Source organism: Copadichromis virginalis, linkage group LG17 (genome assembly GCF_057382275.1).
Source record: "Copadichromis virginalis isolate Kocher_CV1m ecotype Utaka linkage group LG17, C_Virginalis_male_GT1.1, whole genome shotgun sequence".
NCBI classification, from domain to species: Eukaryota; Metazoa; Chordata; class Actinopteri; order Cichliformes; family Cichlidae; genus Copadichromis; species Copadichromis virginalis.
In genome coordinates, this window is record NC_140634.1 from 8,249,967 (window position 1) to 8,269,033 (window position 19,067).

General features: G+C 38.8%; 1 protein-coding gene across 5 annotated transcripts in view; it reads left to right on the top strand.

The window, feature by feature from the left end:
- The window catches only part of LOC146688936 (discs large homolog 1-like protein), a 113,239-nt gene extending 95,333 nt beyond the window's left edge, over positions 1-17,906 (top strand). For 3 of the 5 annotated variants that reach the window (XM_085437545.1, XM_085437546.1, XM_085437547.1), the window contains 9 exons: positions 3,894-4,076; positions 7,038-7,101; positions 9,264-9,279; positions 11,310-11,360; positions 12,104-12,205; positions 12,603-12,775; positions 12,858-12,967; positions 13,593-13,684; positions 14,381-17,906. In XM_085437545.1, coding sequence (XP_085293671.1) covers positions 3,894-4,076; positions 7,038-7,101; positions 9,264-9,279; positions 11,310-11,360; positions 12,104-12,205; positions 12,603-12,775; positions 12,858-12,967; positions 13,593-13,684; positions 14,381-14,487 — 898 coding nt within the window. In that variant the 3' untranslated portion in view covers positions 14,488-17,906. Of the gene's footprint in view, positions 1-3,893; positions 4,077-7,037; positions 7,102-9,263; positions 9,280-10,896; positions 10,939-11,309; positions 11,361-12,103; positions 12,206-12,602; positions 12,776-12,857; positions 12,968-13,592; positions 13,685-14,380 lie in introns of all 5 variants that reach the window. The other 2 variants (XM_085437548.1, XM_085437549.1) reach the window with 1 other exon arrangement.
- Positions 17,907-19,067: the final 1,161 nt, after the last annotated feature.

Below are 19,067 nucleotides of genomic sequence, written 5' to 3' on the forward strand. Positions count from 1 at the left end.
GGGAGTTGTATGGTTGTATATGTTACAAAGCCCTAAGGCAAATTTTGTGTTTTAGGCTGTACAAACGTTGGAATAATGTACGCTCAGGACCAGTTATGCAAATAGTTTTTTACTACCACCCCAGTAACTCCGGTGACCAGACGTTCATATATTTTAAAGTGAATCTCAACATAAGATCAGATTTTTTGTGTGAAAATGGAGAAAGTCAAAAGTATTTCTGATAATCTGAGAGATCTGTGAGTATCATTTAAACATTCAATTCAGTTTTATTTATATAGCTCCAGATCACAGTGAGAGTTGCCTCAAGGAGCTCTGTATTGTAACGCGGAGACAATAATATGAGAGAAAAACAGGAACAATCAGAGGATCATCTATGAGCAAACACTTGGCCACAGTGGGAAGGTAAAACTCCCTTTTAACAGAGGAAACCTCCATCATAAGCAGGCTCAGAGAGGGACGGGTGTTTGCCACGAGCCGTTGGGGGAGAGGGGAGGAAGACAAATACACTGTGGAAGAGAACCAGAGGTTAATAATAACTCGTGATTAAATGCGGAGAATAAACACACGCACAATGAAAACAGGTGAGTGAAGAAGAAACACTCAGGGAGGGTTCAGGCTCACCCGATCTAGCCCTATATGCTTTATCAGAAAGTGAAGTCTAATCTTAAAAGTAGAGATGACGTACCTTTTCTTTTGATGTTTTAAAGAAGAGGGGCCTGAAAGCTGAAGGCTCTGCCCCCTAGTCGACTTTAAAATATCTTAGGAACTACAAATAAGCCAGCACCCTGACAGAAAAGTGTTTTATTGTAGTGATATGGCACTAAGAGGTCTTTAAGTTAAGATGGGGCCTGATTATTCAAGACCTGTATGTGAGGAGGATTTGATTCAGGATTTAACTGGGAACCAATGAAGAGAATCTAATATGTTAGAAATATACTCTTTTTGACCCACTCCCTTGGTGGTCTGGGGCGGCTTGGACCTGTGGGGAGCTCTGCTGGGTACCAGATGGGTATTGGGCGCCTGGAGCCCTGGGGCCCTGATCTCAGTTCGTACTGGGGTGTTTGGCCTCTGGCAGGGTCAGCTGCCCATCGCCTCTGGGCTTCTGGGACTCCCGCAGATATCACTGAGATCTGTGGCCTTAGGTCTTCCGTAGTCTTGGGGGACTGCGGAAGATTCTGTTCTCCCAGATCCATCTCTGTGTGCCTCCGGCTCCTGGGGGGAGTTGCTGCAGCTTTCCACCCTCATTTTCAAGTGCATTTCATGACAAAGACACACTCACACTCACAATCGACACTCTCGCTTTCTCTCTCACACTCGTACACACACACACGCACACGCACACACACACAAACACACACACACACCCCACAAGAAGATTGTTGATTTATGTACCTGTGCATTTTCGAATGTTTGTGCTGCAGGTGTTGTATGTTTGTTTTTCTTACAGATGCGGCAGTTGCCGATGCATTATGCATTTCTATTTGTATTACGCCTTCCACTACACACCCGCCCCCACCCCTTTTTTTTCTCCCCTGACTCTCCTGCCTTAGACATTGTCATACTATATTCCACAAATAATGTAAAACTTGAAATGAAACAAATAGAAATGAAGAAATAAACAGATAAACTCTGAAAAAAGGGGATTATTTAAAAAAACAAACAACAATGTGCTCTCATTCTACTTCCTCAGCATCAACATACAGTGCATGCCTGTTAGGGAACATGACTGAGGCTGTTACATGTGCTGCTGTAATGTCAGTTAGATGGTAAGCTGTTCTCTCTTAGCTTTGTGCTGCAGAATGTTAATGTCTGTTATCACAAGCGTGCAGTTAATGTTGTGTGATGTTGTGTACCGCTAATCTACATGTGAATGGGGGTTTACTTTAATTTGGCTGTTTCGCCTATGACAGCAGTGTCACACAGCCGTTTTCACCTCTGGAAATAATATGCACATGTGCAGTAATTCTATATGAGTATTCATTGGAAAGTTAAACTGCAGTGCTCTTTGGACAAAAGGCTGCTGGCTATGTAAAATCTCTAACACAATGGGTGTGCGTTTCTTTTACAGACTGGTTACAGTAATTCATGTGTGCTTCCCCACTGGACAAATTCCTCAGAGGAATTCAAATGAATGTAATACTGAGAACAGGTCATTGATTTTAGGCACACGGGCACACAATTTAGGCAATAATCGGATTGCTGTACAAAAATAGCATTTACATGTTATGTAATGTTGAAAATGTCCACAGGTTAACACACACACTGTGCTATAATTGCAGTCTGTTAGGTGGCTACACGCTGCAGTAATTAAATGTGTGTCCCTTCCCTCGAGTAATTAGATTTCAAAGGTTCTCATGTACAAATAAACTGAGTGTAATTGATAACCTGTAACTGATTTAACAGAATTATATTTACATAGCTGCGACTTTAATAACTCTGCACACCATCCATCATTGTAACTTGGTGGCTGCAAAATTAGGCGGGATGTGTTTTTTATTGTATGTTATATTTTCTGCTTCTTGTTGCAGCAAATATCCACTAATTTAAAAAAGTACTTTATGTTTACAGCTTGTGATGTTCATCTACCTTGTCATGCCATTTAGAATACCTGACTTTCCTTTGACTTTATGGGAACATATCTAAATATCTCACTGTACAGTAGCTCCCATTACAACAGATCTATAGGCTGCATGTGGTCTACTAAAATCATTTTTTAAACACTTTTGTAGAGTTTCTTCTGATTTTTCCTACAAAGATCAAAATGAGTTCATGCTTATCATAAATATAATAGTGAGTGGTCAGTTTCTATACTTCCATAACCTATCATGACCACAGCTTAGCATTAAAAAATATGACTGCCTGTAAAAATGTTTATACAGAGGTTTATATAATTATACGTCTATAATAAGTGGTTGTCTCGCAGTAAATATCAAGTATCACAGCATCGTGCTACCATCATTGTCACAGGCAACATATTGTGTTTGATGATTACTGTACACAGTTTAAACCGGCTTCAGGTTTAATCTAATCTAATTATCGCTGTCACCAACAGAGCAGCTTAACTAAAGCTTTTGTGCTGTTGCAGCTAATCAGCGTCACCCTGAACACTTTAGTGAATTCACCTGCAATCCTTCTGCCCTGCTCGCAGTCCTGGTAGACAGCGCCTGTTAACATATATTACAGTAATACTAATGCAGGCTGTCAGTTTTTAGCCTCCACCTAAAATTAAAGCACTCAAGTCTTTTCTTTTATCATCTTGATGTATCGTTAAAAAAGCACGAAGTGCTGTGTTTTTGTACAAATGTCAGGCTCTCTGTTGGCCTGTCTGTGTCTACCTCTCTGTCTAATTTTCTTCTGTTTCTCCTTCTCTGTCTCTGTTCTGTTTTATTGATGAAGGCAGTAGGGACTTTAGGGGATGTTGGCTATTTCAGCTCTACTTCCTTTGCACACACACACACACACACACACACACACACACACACACACACACACACACATACACGCTGGCCTACTTTCCCAGGTCTTTTCCCTCTGGATGGGTTTGCATCTCTGTGGTCACAGAGACGGACTACTGCACACACATACACAGTGACACTCACACAGACAGATGTGCACAACTTCAGACACATACGCGGTGCCATGTGCTCCAAGACAAGGTCATAAATTAGTGATTAAAAAAATAATTTGTTGTGTAGAAAAACAGTTCTCAGCTGTTTTTCATCTTGTATTTATTCCAGCATGTCTTTCTATCTGTTTAGAGAAAAGAAATCTAGTTTCAAACTTCAAAATGAAATGTATATGTCATCAACTAACCTGTCCTCCAGCAGAATGGCTTGTCGCGCTGAAGCTGAGCGTGTAACTGCATGCGTCATTTGTTTTCTGTCCCCATGCAGGGCCTTGTTTGACTATGATGGAAGTGCTTCGGATCTGAGCGCGCCCAATCAGGCCCTGCCCTTTCATTTTGGGGATATCCTCCACGTGAGCAGCGCCAGCGAAGAGGAGTGGTGGCCCGCCCGTCACCTCAGCCCCCCGCCCCCAAACTGCCCGGAAGTCGGGGTCATCCCCAGCCGCCGGAGGTCAGAGTTCAAAGGGTTTCAGATGGGAGTGGGTGGATGGTTTTATTGATTTTTGTTTTATTAACTAAAGTAAAAGCGTTAAAGTCAAGTCCGCCCATTCCCTCAAATCTAGTTTTGAGTTGTTGCTATCAGCTAAAAATGTTCACATTTGAATCTTTGTTCAATACAAATATTGAATGATAACTTTTACACTTATATTTTCTTTCTGTTCATCTGTTAGAAATCTGAATCTGACTCTTTTCAGAAGGCTTTAAAATGAAGTATTATTAAGTTTTTCACACATACAGATTAAATCAAATGAAAACAGTCCAGACCAGAATGAGCGTCAGTGTGGTCTTCAGTCATTTCATTAGGATGAGGATTATTATAATACAAGTCTGTCCAGGCTTATTGTGATAGGCCACTATACAGCAGACCCTGGAGTCAACCATAAACCTTCACAAAATTAAATTAGAAAACTAAGAAGACTAATAAGAAAACAAACAAATGTGTTCGTCCACAGTGTTTGTTCACATTGGCACCTTTCCATGAGGAATATCAAGGTGGAAGACTGTGTATCTTCTTTTCATGATTTACTAAATGGGTTTTTCTTTTATTTGTTTGTTGTGGCTCAAAATAAAAAAGACAGAGAAAAAAATCTACTTAGTTTCAATGTGTCATCCCATTCTGACTTAATTTGACGCTGGACATTCAACATTATGCACTCCACACTGTATATAAATGCCACTTGTTTTGCACATATTCAACTCTGTATATTTTATATATTTTATTATTATTATTATTATTATTATTATTATTATTATTATTATTATTATTATTTTATTTTATTTTTTTACTATTTAATTTGTAAAAATGTGTATACACACACACACACACACACACACACACGTAGGAAAATATTTAGTATACACATCCAGAAATGCATACACTATTATATATTGTACATATATTTATTAGTTTCAGGTTGGCCATTCTTGTATTTTGCTCGTTTGTGTTGTTGTGTTTGCACATCTCTGTTGCTTGTGGGGCTCGCACACAAGAATTTCACTCGCATGTGCTGTGCCAGTGTGCCTGCACATGTGATGTGACAATAAAAAGTGATTTGATTTGGATTTCAGCTCCGTGCTGTTTAAAATACAGACAGCTTGGCAGCTGTTTCCTGGGGACAGCATCCGTGGTCGGAGATTCATTTTCAAATTAGCTTCAGTCTTTACACCAGAGTGTCGTTTTTGTGTTGACTCATATCACTGCGAGCATCATCATTACGAAGAATCTGCTGAATGTAATCCTGTGGTGGAAATATATGCCAACTTTCCTTCCTTCTACCTTCTCCACTTGTTTCGCCCTGGACGAGGTGACAGACAGATGTTAGATTTCTGAGGTGCAAGGAGAAGACAATTTAAGACGAGTCGTTTTACCATCCGTGACACAGAGGGAGGCGATGACCAGGGGCAGAGGGATGTGGAAAGTGATGGGGTGTAAGGAAGGAAAGTGAAGGAGTGTTAGAGAGGAAAGAAGGGATTCAAGGTGGCAAGGAAGAGTAGGAGTGAGTGAAATGAGCAGATTGTCACATATGGGTTTGACAGAGAGGTATTAATAGACTGAGGTGTTAAAGCAGAGGCTTGAGCATTAGGGCTACGTAGATAACTGTGTTATAGTTTAAAAAAACAGCCTAGAAACAGAAGTAATAGAAATTCATATATTACAGGCTGTAGTTTGAAAATTGTTAAAGATGTTAGAATATGTCTGCCAGAGATTTAGATTTTACAATTTATCTGTCTGCAGGATATTAAAAATGATAAGCTGGATTATGCGCTATTAGCATTAGTGTTATGATGAAAGGTAATTATTAAAGTTCAGTCAGTCTTTTAATGTAAGCTGTGTTCAGCCTCTGATATAACTGTATTCAATCATCCCTCCTGCTGCTCTCCTCTCTTCTTTTCCATGGAGGTCTCTTTATTCTACTCCTCTTTAACTTCGACTCCTTTTCCTCTCGTCTGCTGCTTTTCTTCTTTTTTTAATCTTGCTTCTTCTCCTCTTTCTGCTCACCTGCTCTGTTTTTTTCCTCATGCCTTTTTCCGAGGACATTTTTTAGAGATAAAGTTAATTGTAAGCATGCTCTTATAAAGATGTCAGCATTCAAAGAACAGGATAACCCAGAATATATCTTTGGTTATCATTGCGATGTTCTTTTTTATTCACTACGTTATTGCTGGTTTGTCAATGACAGTTGTCGAGCTGTTTACAGACATCAGGGGGCTAAAAGCTGTATTACATAAGACTTTTTACAAAGACACATCTGGCTTTTTTAAATTAAAAAAGAAAGCTAAGCAGCAGAGAAACAGGTCCCAGAGATTCAGCTTATTTGAAATTCTAGAGTTGGATGTGATTGCCAGCAGGAAATGGTCCTGCACAGGAAGTGACAAAGCTAAATTTAAACACAGGAGACAAAAATGTCCCCACAGCAGGAGCAAGTGAAACCTTCACAGGGAGGAAATGCCTTCTACACCCGAGTATGCTGGGGTGTTTCGATGCCGTCTCGGTCTTTTATTCCTTTGCACCTGTTTTAAGGTGATCACAGCCCATTTAGATTAATGGACACAACCATGCAATCAGCTCTTCGCTGTCAACTTACATAACATCTGGATAAGTGCACAAAATTCCCTCTGCTTCCTCTCAGTGCTATTTTAAACCCCCGTAATCTCATACTGATGCTTAAAGATATACAGTTTCAACATTCCAATAAAGTAAGCTGCAAAATTACTTTTCAGATGAAACAATATTTTGTGGCTTTGTTCGAATCATTCTTTCAGATCCATAACAACCTGAGACACTCGTTGTGACGTTAAATTCGTTTTACAGTTTCAGGGTGTTAATTGAGCTGATTCGCTGTTCATATTTTTTTCATCCTCTCTCTGCATGCCTCCTAACGTTTGCACCTGTCTTTTGCTTTATTCACAGGGCAGAAAAGAAGGAGAGGTCGAGGTTAAAGACAGTCAGAGTGAGCAGGTCTCAGGACAGATCAGTGAGTATGAATGTTTGTCATAAATCTTAAAACTCAAACCAGTTCTCAAACCAGTATACTTTAATTCAAGGTGTTGAACATAACAGTAAAATGTCAAAAGAAGTAAAAAGCAAAGCTTGAGCTCTTTACTGTTTTGAAAAAACATGACATTAAATGTCTTATTTTAATTTTTTTCTTACTTTGAGCAGTAAGGTGGATATTGTGTTGGTTTAAGAACTGTAGGTCAGATGAAACAAAGCAGTTGGTTGGTTGTTTTCTGACAGTTGGTAGATTGACAGCTGAAGGTAGACACCACCAAAATATGATGGGGTTTTTTTGTTGTTTGTTTTTTAAATGACTAATTGAATCTGATTACAGAGAAGGCACAACGTCAGGCTGTACTTGTGTTAAATATTTTGTGCGCAGGGTAATTGCAGAGAAAGTACGGTTACGCTGTAACCTTGGTTCTCTGAGTGAGAGACTCTCTCCACATATTCCATATGTGGGGGGTCATACCCCGAACTTATGTAACGGAGTGGAGAGATAGTCTCCATATGACAGAGAATGGTTTTCTCTCTAAAGGCTTCAGCAACATTTGAAGCACAAAGAGCAACTTTATCATGCTGTTATAAGGTCACATGTGTGAGCTTAAAATAGTACAGATGTGTAGAGTGTCAGTAAACATCTAAAAGCTATTTTGTGCTCCACTACAGGCAGGCTCAATCGAGAGGCACAACAGCTTGTTATTTCCTCCAGTCGCATCAAACATTTGCTTTTACTCTCACGAGACAACACCTATATCTAGTGGATATAACAATCACAATGATTTTCTGTTGGTAGTGTTGATAGAAGCAGCGTGATGCTATTTTGATGTGATAAAATCCACAAAGAAAGGAGGCTGGGTGTTAAAACAACAAAATTAAAGTCATCTGATTGCCTGCTGTGTTCGAACAACAATCTATGGTTTCTTCAAACCACAGCAATGTTAAACTTGGCATTTTTACCTAAAACCATAACTTTATCGCAAAACTTCATGAGGGATTGCTATTCCTGAACTTTACCAAAACTCAATAAGGACTGTTATTGCTCATTTCCAGCTGATTCATTTTATTCCAGGACTTAAAGGAGATTTTCAGAATGCAAAGCAAAAAAAAAAAGGCTGTAACTAAAGCTGCTTCAGGCTGAGGTCAGCTGTTTCACTATTTAAACCTTTGGTCATGATTAATGCAAACATCTAAAATTTCCAACAGTACACACCTATCGTAGCTATAACAGATAATAAGGGGAAGTGCAACAACAGCTGAAACTGATTGCTGGATTGATTAGTAAATGACAGAGACAATAAAGGTCGCTTTTCAGAGAGAGCTACAGGCAATCATGAGTGCTACTGTTGCTGATATCGATTTAGTTTAACCTTGTGTTATTTGATAGGTTGTCTGTTTATGAACAATGAACAATTTTTCTGGCATCTGGCATTACTTTAATAAAGTTTAAGTTCTTAATTGGCACTAGAATTAAAAAATCTATTCTTTATGGAGCCTTTAAATCGCATTTGATTTGTAGTTCAGTCAGTGACTGGGTTGGCTGCATTGCCCCTGTTAGTGACAGCCACACCACCTGTTAGTAGATAAAGAATTGCAGGGGGAAACCTTAATTCAAAGTCAAACTACAGAGAGAGTGGCAGCTTTCTCTCCATTTTTTAATTAGATATTTGTGACGTAGAAAAGTTTCCGTCTGAGTTCATAGGTGAGGCAACAATGTGACTTTATTCACACTTTACACAGTGTGATGCTGAGCACAGGTTTAACACATGCTGTTGATATCACCGTGTTGTCAGCGCACACTCTCACCCTTCTTCTGTTTTCTTCACACTGTTTGAATCAGCAACGCTGCAATCAGCAGCTCCGTGTGGTGAAGCATGCACACACACACACACACACACACACACACACACACACACACACCCTGCTGCACTAACACTGTAATTATTCTTGCTCTCTAAAACTTTGGGTATATGCGTTCGCAGTAGAGAGCTCAAAGCTTTCAAATAGGCTTCTGTTGATAATAGTCAAGATACTCCTGGAATAATTTTCAATATGATAATTAATTGTGTCTTTACCACCACCCCCTCCCACCCCCGCCCCCCTCTCTCTGTCTCTCTCCGTCTCTCTTTGTCTTTGTAGGATCAGGATGATAAAGGTAGGTATTCTCTCTCTCAGCGACACCTGCTGGTCAGCACATATGATTCCACCTTTTCTCAAACCTGACCAGACCTAAACTCTGTTAAGTTTCCAGTTGGAGGAGAAGTAATAGGGTGCAATTAAATATAGAGTTCATTACACACCTAACATACAAAGTCTGGAGCAGTACTCCAAAAACCAGTTGTTCAGTACAAGTCTACCTTAAAGTAAGTCGTCCTTAAAATTTACTTTACAAAGTTAAAAAAAAGTGTCAACTTTGGAATAAGTTATGTTCAGCTAAATGTCCAAATGTGCATTTGCACAGAAGAGGTCTGGATTGTTTTACTTTTATGCATCAAGAAGGCGCATTTAAATGTCCAGTATGAATATTTACAGCAAGTAAAAGCTATTAGAAAATTAATACTGGCATCTGAAATGTGGAACTTGCCCATATTTGATGGTTCTTGATAATAAAGGTTTGTGTTAATTTCCAAAAGCTACAACATTGATAATTTAGTTAGAGTCTATAAATAAGCACAGACAGGCTCCCTCAGAAAAAGTGCAAGACAACTTAAAATATGCATGGTAATCTCCTGAATTTTTTATTCAATTTAATTGCCCATTAAATTGCTCAATCTCTAAACTTTTCTAGCTTCGTCATGAGTTAGCTGTGAAACTATTGCACATCATTTTCTAACCCTCAAACGAGCAGAGCGAACTAAACGGGCTCATTGGAGTCTGTTATGCCTCCTTATAGTTTATAGGGAAATATTTTTTTAAATAGCTCTCTTATCATGACAGATATTTGTAAGATTGTTGGGACTGCTTTTGTAATATTTTACGCTCTTTATCTTATAGTATGAAGCTATTTGAAGTGACTGTTGTTGTGAATTGGTGCTGTACACATTGAATTAGTAAGATAAAATAATCAGCGTTCTAATTCGGTCATGGTTTTCATTATTTTTTATGCTAAAAAACGAAAATGTACAAACATAATTGAGATATTATTTGTGTTTTACTTATTACATTACAAAATGTCTTTGTTTCAGTAATGCTAGAAAAAAACCCTTTTTTTTCTTTTGTTACTTAAAACACAAATTGCAAAATCAAATCAAAAAAGCAAAATATTAAAAAATCACTAATTTACACAAATATATATAACACCATGTGTGTACTAGTCTGTGTTTAATTTGCAGATGTAAGGAAAGAAGTCAATTTATACGTAGATATAGATCCTGCTCAAAGGTGCCCTTACAATAGCCCCATTTAATCTGAGACATTGGAAAAACAGTTTTGGAGTAAACCTTAGAAATTGCCCTTTATTATATCAGAAAAAATGCAACTGGTGTACAGTTTGACTGAGTTCTCTGAGCATTGTTGTACTTTTCCTTGTGTATTAAGCAGTAGATGTTATAATTGAGATATTACAGTGAAACACACATATAGAAACTGGATGGATGGAATTCTGTTTTGAAAAGTGAAACTACGACAGTGAATGCAAGTTTGTACATGTGTTTACATATGTGTGTGTGTGTTGTATGTGTGTTCATATATATATGTGTGTGTGTGTTGTATGTGTGTTCATATATATATGTGTGTGTGTGTGTGTTGACTCTGACCTGTCTTGTCCTTCCAGAGCTGGTATACTCTGGCACCAGTGATAATGAGAGTAGTTCCTGTAAGTCTAGCCCCTCCTCTGTCCCCTCTCTCTCTCTCTCTCTCTCTCTCTCCTAAATGTACTTTTCTTCTTCACTCTGTTCTTGATCTTTTAAACTTTGCCTCTCAGTTCATCACCTGCTTGATGTAGCTGCTGGGCTGTAGGTTTTCCTCTGTGTGTGCTTGTGGGTGTGTCACGCGTAATTGTGTGCTATGGTTTACTTTAGTTTTACGTGCATGTCTTTGTGTGTACAGTTTACATTTCTCTGCTTCTGCAGCCTGCTTTTCCAGAGCTGTTGAAGAACTCTTTTTCCAAAAGTAGAAATCAGGGCGTGATATGTTGTCAAGTGTTGGTCCTTTTAATGTGTCCTTCATTTGTGTTTGTTTAAACAGCCGGTCAGGAGGAGATCCTTCTCACCTACCAGCCTGTCATGCAGCATGAAGGTCAGTGGCTTCCCTTTCCTCCTCGGTTTGTTGTTGTTTTTCATGTGTGTTAGCTTAGCTTATGTAGGTAAATTAAAGTGCTTCTCTACTCAAAACTGTGTTTCAATCTTTATCATTTCTCATTGGAAAGAATTTGTCATTTTGACAGGGAAATTGTGTTGAAAGTGCTCGCTGTGTTTGTTTAGTGTTTACCTGCAAACAGCATTTTTGAAGCGAATCCGAGGCCGTTGCAAAAAAATCTAAAACTTCAAACCATTTAAATCAGTTGATGTAGCTTTAAGAATCAACACATCTTAGACAATGTATTACTAAAGCAGAGTACTTTGTAACATCTTTAAACATGCCTGGGGGAAGTAATTAATTGAGTTTGTAAGAATTCATTATTTTAGAAAAAAAACAGTCGACCGGTAGTTGGAAAACCTTTCTGTAGCTTGCTTAAATCCCACTGAAGCAGCGGTGGGTCAGTCATTACAAACTTCCTAGCTGTATTAAATAAATCATCTGGAGCAAGCTGCATTAAAATTTTTATAGATTTTAGGGTCCTCTTGATGCACGCTTTCCAGTTTGTTTTTTTTCTTTTGAGTGAGGTGACTTAAGGTAAAAATGACTGATTTCAGACAGGCAGCGTTAAAGGGCTGGTATAAGTTTTTTAAAACTGTGAATCCTTCAAAGACACTCCAGAGGAGTGGATTTTACACGTTGACGGAACCTGGGTTTTTTTTGTTTTTTTTGTCAATTCTCAGTTAATTACACACGGCCAGTCATCGTGCTTGGACCAATGAAAGATCGGGTTAACGATGACCTCATCTCCGAGTTCCCTGACAAGTTTGGCTCCTGCGTCCCACGTGAGTGCCTTTAGTTCATTATAAATCCCAGTAGAAACCTGCAACAGTTACTGGAGCTTTGCAAACCTTATGACCTTGAGGCAATAAATCAAAATCGCAAAGTCATGCCTAATTTTAATACATTTTTTATGAGCTCAGTGAAGGGTCACGTTTGCCTCATTCAGTTTTTTAGATTAGAAAAAAACTGACAAACATTTTTATGAGACTCCCAAACCCCCAAAAAATGGATGTCCTACCCTGAAGACAGATGAGTCCCTAATGCGACATAATGTTGTGTTTTTGCTTTTTAATCTTAATGTTTTAGGCTAATATGTGCACTAAGGTGCTCATGAGCAGGATACTGCACACTAAGATATTTTATTTCTTTGCCTGAGTCTGTGTAAATTCTGATCTTTAGACACAACACGGCCACGGAGAGACTACGAGGTGGATGGCAGAGATTACCACTTCATGTCCTCCAGAGAGCTCATGGAGCGAGAGATTCAGGAGCACAAGTTCATCGAGGCTGGACAGTATAACAACCATCTGTATGGAACCAGCATACAGTCTGTCAAAGAGGTCGCTGACAAGGTGAGACAGAGACACGATCAATGGGAAAAAGAGAGCGAGGGTATGGGAAGAAAGAATGTCTGACTCCGTGTCTCTCCCACAGGGCAAGCACTGCATACTGGATGTATCAGGGAACGCGATAAAGCGTCTCCAGATGGCAGGCCTCCATCCCATCGCTATCCTCATTAGACCACTCAGTGTCGACAACATTTTGTAAGTGACACAACATAACTGTTCAAAGACAATCTGAGCATCTGTCTTGCACTGTTTTATCATCTGTTCTTTCAAAGCTCAAGTAATCAAATGGAAAGGTTAAAAATATGATAAGTATAGCATCCTATAAGCATCTTATAAGTAAAAACTATCAGCAACATAAACAAAGCCAGTAACATTGTATAACTTCTCTAAATAAGTGCCACAAAAATGTTCTAAGAGACGGTTCAAGGTTGACATGACAAATATTAATTCTCAAAAGTTCTGCTTTTATGTCATACTGATGAAATACCTCTCATGAATCTGTTGAGTAATTTAACATAAAATTGTTTGATAGTGTTAATTTGGAAAGCCAAAACTCTAGCGGGTCCACCAGACCCATGAACACTGGCTGAGTAACAAAAATACGAACACCACACAAGGGTTAAATAAATGTGAAGCCCAGCTTCTTTTTTGCTTATATGTTCCTTTACTTTTGTTCACTCATCACTTTCCGTTTTCTAAAAGTCACTGAGTCATCTTAACACTGCTGAACTTTACGAAAATATCAGTAGGGCTATTTTTGCATAGGGTCTAATGGGTTTTTTTTTTTTTACAGAAAAATAACTGTAGTCTCTTTCTGCAGAGAGATGAATAAGCGTCTCAGTGAGGAGCAGGCAAGGAAGGCCTACGACAGAGCTGTGAAACTGGAGCAGGAGTTCACAGAGTACTTCACTGGTGAGTCACCTAAACAAAACACATACCTTTAAATCTCCCCCCTCAAGGTTGTCTCCATGTGCACATCTGGACTGCCTCCAGAGTCACTGCTACTACTAAATCACTGCAGAAATATTTTGCCCTAATAATATCAGGATATTGTGAGTGTATGATAAATACTGTACAGTAAAGTCTCACCTGTGGCGGTTATACACTTTGAAAAGAAAACTGTACACATGAGCTGTATAACTTTGGAAAGTAGGGTAAAACTAACATTTTCCATATCTGCTCAACTTTTTTTGATCAAAGATTAGTATGCTTTGAGGTGTAAGTGAAAATGTGATCAAGTTTATTTTTGTGTTTGAGGAGAATCTGTGGAGGAGGCAGCTTGGAGAAACTGTTAAACATGCAGCAGGGGCAAGCTGTGAACCACACTGGCATATTGTCACCTTTAATGCTGATAAAGTTGTTGGCAAGCTGTGATTTATTCACATATTTACACACGTCGAGTAGTTTTAAAGCTAAGCTATTATACATGTGGGATTGTGTTTTTGGTCCATAAAATCTCATTTAGCTCAGGTTTTGATCTTTACCAACACCTGAAGAGAATATTTGGCCATCCATCCATCTACAGTAACTATTTTCTTCCTGTGTGTCACATTATTTGATTTAAACACATCTTTTAATCTTTAATATTTTTCTCTCTCTCTCTTGCAGCAATCGTCCAGGGCTCAACTCTAGAGGAAGTGTATTCGCAGGTGAAGCAAATCATCGAGGAGCAGTCTGGTCCTTACATCTGGGTTCCCACCAAGGAGCGACTCTGAATAAATACCCATATACAACATACTCACTCACACACACACACACACACACACACACACACACACACACACACACACACACACACACACACACACACACACACAAACATCAGCCTCTCTGCACACTTCCTTCTTGTCTAATTTTCTATTATCAGCCTGCTTCCTTGCTCTCTTTTTCTTATGCACGCACATCACTACATTCATTGACACATTTACATAAGCACATTCAGTGGGACGAGGCTGGGACTATCTGGGACTGCTGCTTCCTGAAGTGGGAGGAGCTCATGTCTGTCCAGCAGCCTATTGGTGGATCTTCCTACGGCTCAGTTCCTTAATGTTTAAGGAGGTGGTTTAAATCAAGGCGACATGTACCATTATCTGATTTGATTTCATTATTGTTCTTCTTATTGTTGTTGTCGTTGTTGTTTTCATATTAATGAAGGGTAATGCATTCATGTATGGGTTTGTAATGATTATATTGTCACCAAGAGGCAGATTTTTGCACGCTGTAGCTTTAAGAGCATGTTTTTGGGACAAAATCTTGATCTCCTTCCCTCTCTGTCTGTCTCTCCTCATAGCATCACTCTTGTTTACAGTTTCTTATTCATGTTTTTTCTCAATCCTCAATCCTTTCATTCCCTTTCTTCCTTTGACTATCCACAGACTTTAGATATGAGGTGAAAATCATTATAAAATTTTCAATACGCCGCAGAATTTTGGCATCAAAACAAATACTGTTTAGAGATGTAGCAAGAATATATTAATCATTTAATCTGTAAGCAATGTGTGACATAATAATAATTATATTAAGAAGCAGCAGTTCTCGATCCGATAACAAACGAAGATTAAATTCAAATAAATAAAGTGCAAAGCCCTCTATCAGTAGTTTGCTATTAAAAGGTCAAAAACAAACTGCCTCATATTGATGATGGAGTACGTTTGGAGCTCTGGGCCTGCATTTATCACATTTCTGAGAAATATTTTTAATATAACTCACAGTTCTCCATGGTGAGTAGAGACAAGGTCATATTTATCAGGCAGCTCACTGCAATTTACAGCCAAAGAGTAAACACGATAGAGCAGCTCATAAGGCCATCGAACAACCAATCACCAATCAGAGTCAAGTCATCTGCACTGTTGCTCGTTACTTTTCACAAATTCTTATCTTCAGTAGAAATGTATCGTCTAATTTACAAGATACATAAATACTTTGTCTGGAATACAAAGTACAGATGAAGGGAAAATGGTGAAAATCTTTAAAATGTTAAAATCAGATACAAATAACAGATTATTGTACAAGCTGTAGTTTGTGTAAACACTCCAAAACAACAACATTTAAGTCAGAATAAAACCATAAACTGCTCCAGTTTGTTAGGAGAAATAAAATAAAACTGAATTTAGACATTTTTCTTATTACTTAAGTTCTAAAATTGTACTCGACAGCTCGACAAACAGTGGCCCAGATCGAGTCTGTTTCGTAGAAGCTTTCATCTCAAAGAGGCTTCTCTGCCTTTTCCTTCCACCTCCGCTTCCTTCTCTCTGTCTCATGCCTTCGTGTCTCCTCCTCTGCGCAGTGTGACGTTAGTTACGCACGCCAGCATTAAACAGTGTATCTTCTGCTTCATCATCACTATCATCACGATCGTAATCATCATTGTTACGGCTTTCCTTCTTACCGTAGTTGCACTAATGAGGGCTGGTTTCTTAAAAGCATCTTTACCCTCCCAGTGTTTCCGGTCTGCGCACGTGATGCACGACACACTCGCTTTTCCCTCAGCGATGATTGAGCTGCTTTGAGACGAAGCTGGTCGACGCGTTTTTTTTGGTAAAGGTTAAAAAACACGTCATACTGTCGTTGATGAGTATTTTAGGGGTATCGAGTGTACTCTTCTGGAGAAACTTGCTGTTTGGATTAACCATTTAACTGTAATCCACTTTTTCCCCCGCTGGATTTATAAGTTTAAGCATTGACCCCCCTTTTAAGTTTAAGCCTTTATGTGTGACCTCCGCACTCCATCCATAATTATCCAAGGGTTATATCTTGGAGCCTGTTTTCATTATTTCACAAATGTCTACTTTATGCATTGAAGGATGAAATGTTTGGCTTTTCATTCATTTAGGAGGCCACACAGCACGAGAAGCAAACCTAACCCTGTTAAGCCTGAGCCATTCCTTTCCTTCTGACAAATGAAAAAAGAAAAAAAAAAGAAATGAATTATCAATACACGAGTTTCAATCTGTATAATTTTTGCTTTATCTGACATTTTTTAGGTTGATGATATTTAAAGAAGTTTAAAAAAACTCACAACTCATGTGTTAAATATGATACAGTTGGCGTTATGGGGTTAAAGCTACTCAGTGGAGTCTGTGACCACGTTAACAGCACATGTAACCTAACAATGGCGACTCTGTTGGTCATGTGAAGCTTGCTTAGTGCATCTGTTACCTGTAGTAGTCTTTTCAGAGGCTTTGCTGCTTGTCGCCAAGGCTCAGCTTAACAACACGTGACTAAACTCTACTTGTACTGAAAACTAAAACGAAAACAACAACAAAAAAAATCATAGCAGTGTTGTTGAGTATATCTGTTTTTTAGCATTGCATCTGCTTTATCGCAAGGGCCATTTAATGCATTCTACTCAGTGGCCTGAAAGGTGCTGTGGAGCAATATTATTTTCACTTTCTTGCAATCCAGGTTGCACCTGTAAAGTTTGTCGCATGACTGCAAAAAATTATTTACACTCTATCCGCCTCATAGATATTTTGTTATTCGGATTAGAGCGTACATTCTTGAGAGCCCTTTGCTACGTAATTGGCGTTGGTGTAATATTTCCAGTTTCTCCAGGGAGCAACATCGCGAGTGCTGAGGTCATGAACGACACTCACCGGAAACACGATGTAACATAATCTCTTGTTTTCCAAACGTAACATTCGAGATCCCAAGATGCTTTTGGCGACGCAGCCCCCACCTGTATGGACCTTGTCAGCCACCCGCTCCCCATCTCCATCCTCCAACCCCGAGGCGACTTCTCCAAGCTGACTGGAGACTGGAGACGTATAGAAAGACTGTTCTGTCAACAGAGTAGCTTTTTATTTCAAATAACAACCAGTTTTTGACCGCATGTGTTTTAAAAGGCTTTAAATGTTTCTCCACAGAATGTTCAGATAGGCCAAATCTGTAATCCTCACTGATTCAGGTCGATCAGTACTGTGTTTGTGTGTTGACAGAACTGGGCTGTCTGTATGACTCTGGCTGTGTGTTTTTAGCCAGGGCACCATGCCACTGTATGTTAGAGTAAAGCACCGATGCAAAGAATCTATTACAGAGATGGAACTATATCTAACATATAATATTTATCCCTGCTCTAACTGCCTATTTTGGTACAAAAAAACATAAATAAAAGTCTTTATTGAGATTTACTGAATTCCTTTTACCTTTAACCTTCTTTTCTTTTTTTTGCATTGTGGAATGTGTATGAATGTGAATATTCTCTTAAAACTGTAATCTAATATAAGTTCCTTTACTCTCACCTCTACTACGAGTTTGTAGTGCTCTCTCTGGATGTCTGATTTGACTCTTCAAGCAGCACAATTGGAAAAAAGTATCATTAGTTCAGGAAAAAAGGGTGCAGATTATATATTGATTATAAATAGGGTCTTGAATGGGTGCAAATATTAATTGTGTTGACAGGTGTTATTAAGAGTTTTTTTTTTTACCATACTTATGCTCAAAAAAAAGGGATGCAGACGGAAATTTCTAAACTCACACTGTCACCGCTTTCTTGAAGGTAATGCTCAACAACAGAGACACACTTATCCAAACACTAGGATTTGTTTTCCAGATGTTTAATATTCAGGTATATTCTATTAATACACATGGTTTGAAAAGCATACCATGAAATGATCAGGCAAAGTCCATTTCTGTCCCTGCAGTACAATCTACACAAATGTCCATTCATCCATCCATGGATTAATTTAGAATCATTTACAAACGTAAAGTGCACCACTGTGCTGCCCACATATGGAACCTCTATGGCTAACTAGTAGAACTCATAGCACTAGGCGCTCACAGTAATGTGTATGGATACCATTTCGAGGACCAAAAGAGGTACCTACAGGTATGTGGTTTACAATTCAGAAGAGAAGACAGAAAGAGGGGACACAAAGAATCAGAATCAGAATACTTTATTGATCCCTGGGGGAAATTATTTTTTGTTACAGTGCTCCATTTTAAACCAACATTAAGACAAGACAGACAATACACTAACTAAGAATAGTACAATATATACATATATATACATACATACATACATACATACATAAGTCACTCATAAATAAATAGTTGGAAAAGAAACATGTGTAGCTGTAGCAGCAAACAGTGTGTTAAGTGGATGCGTTGTACAGGGAGATGGCCACAGGCAGGAATGATTTCCTGTGTCGTTCAGTGGTGCTTTTCGGTAATCTCAGTCTCTCACTGAACGAGCTCCTGTGACTGACCAACATGTCATGGAGTGGGTGGGAGGTGTTATCCAACATTGTCTTTATCTTGGACAGCATCCGCCTCTCCGACACCACCTTGAGGGAGT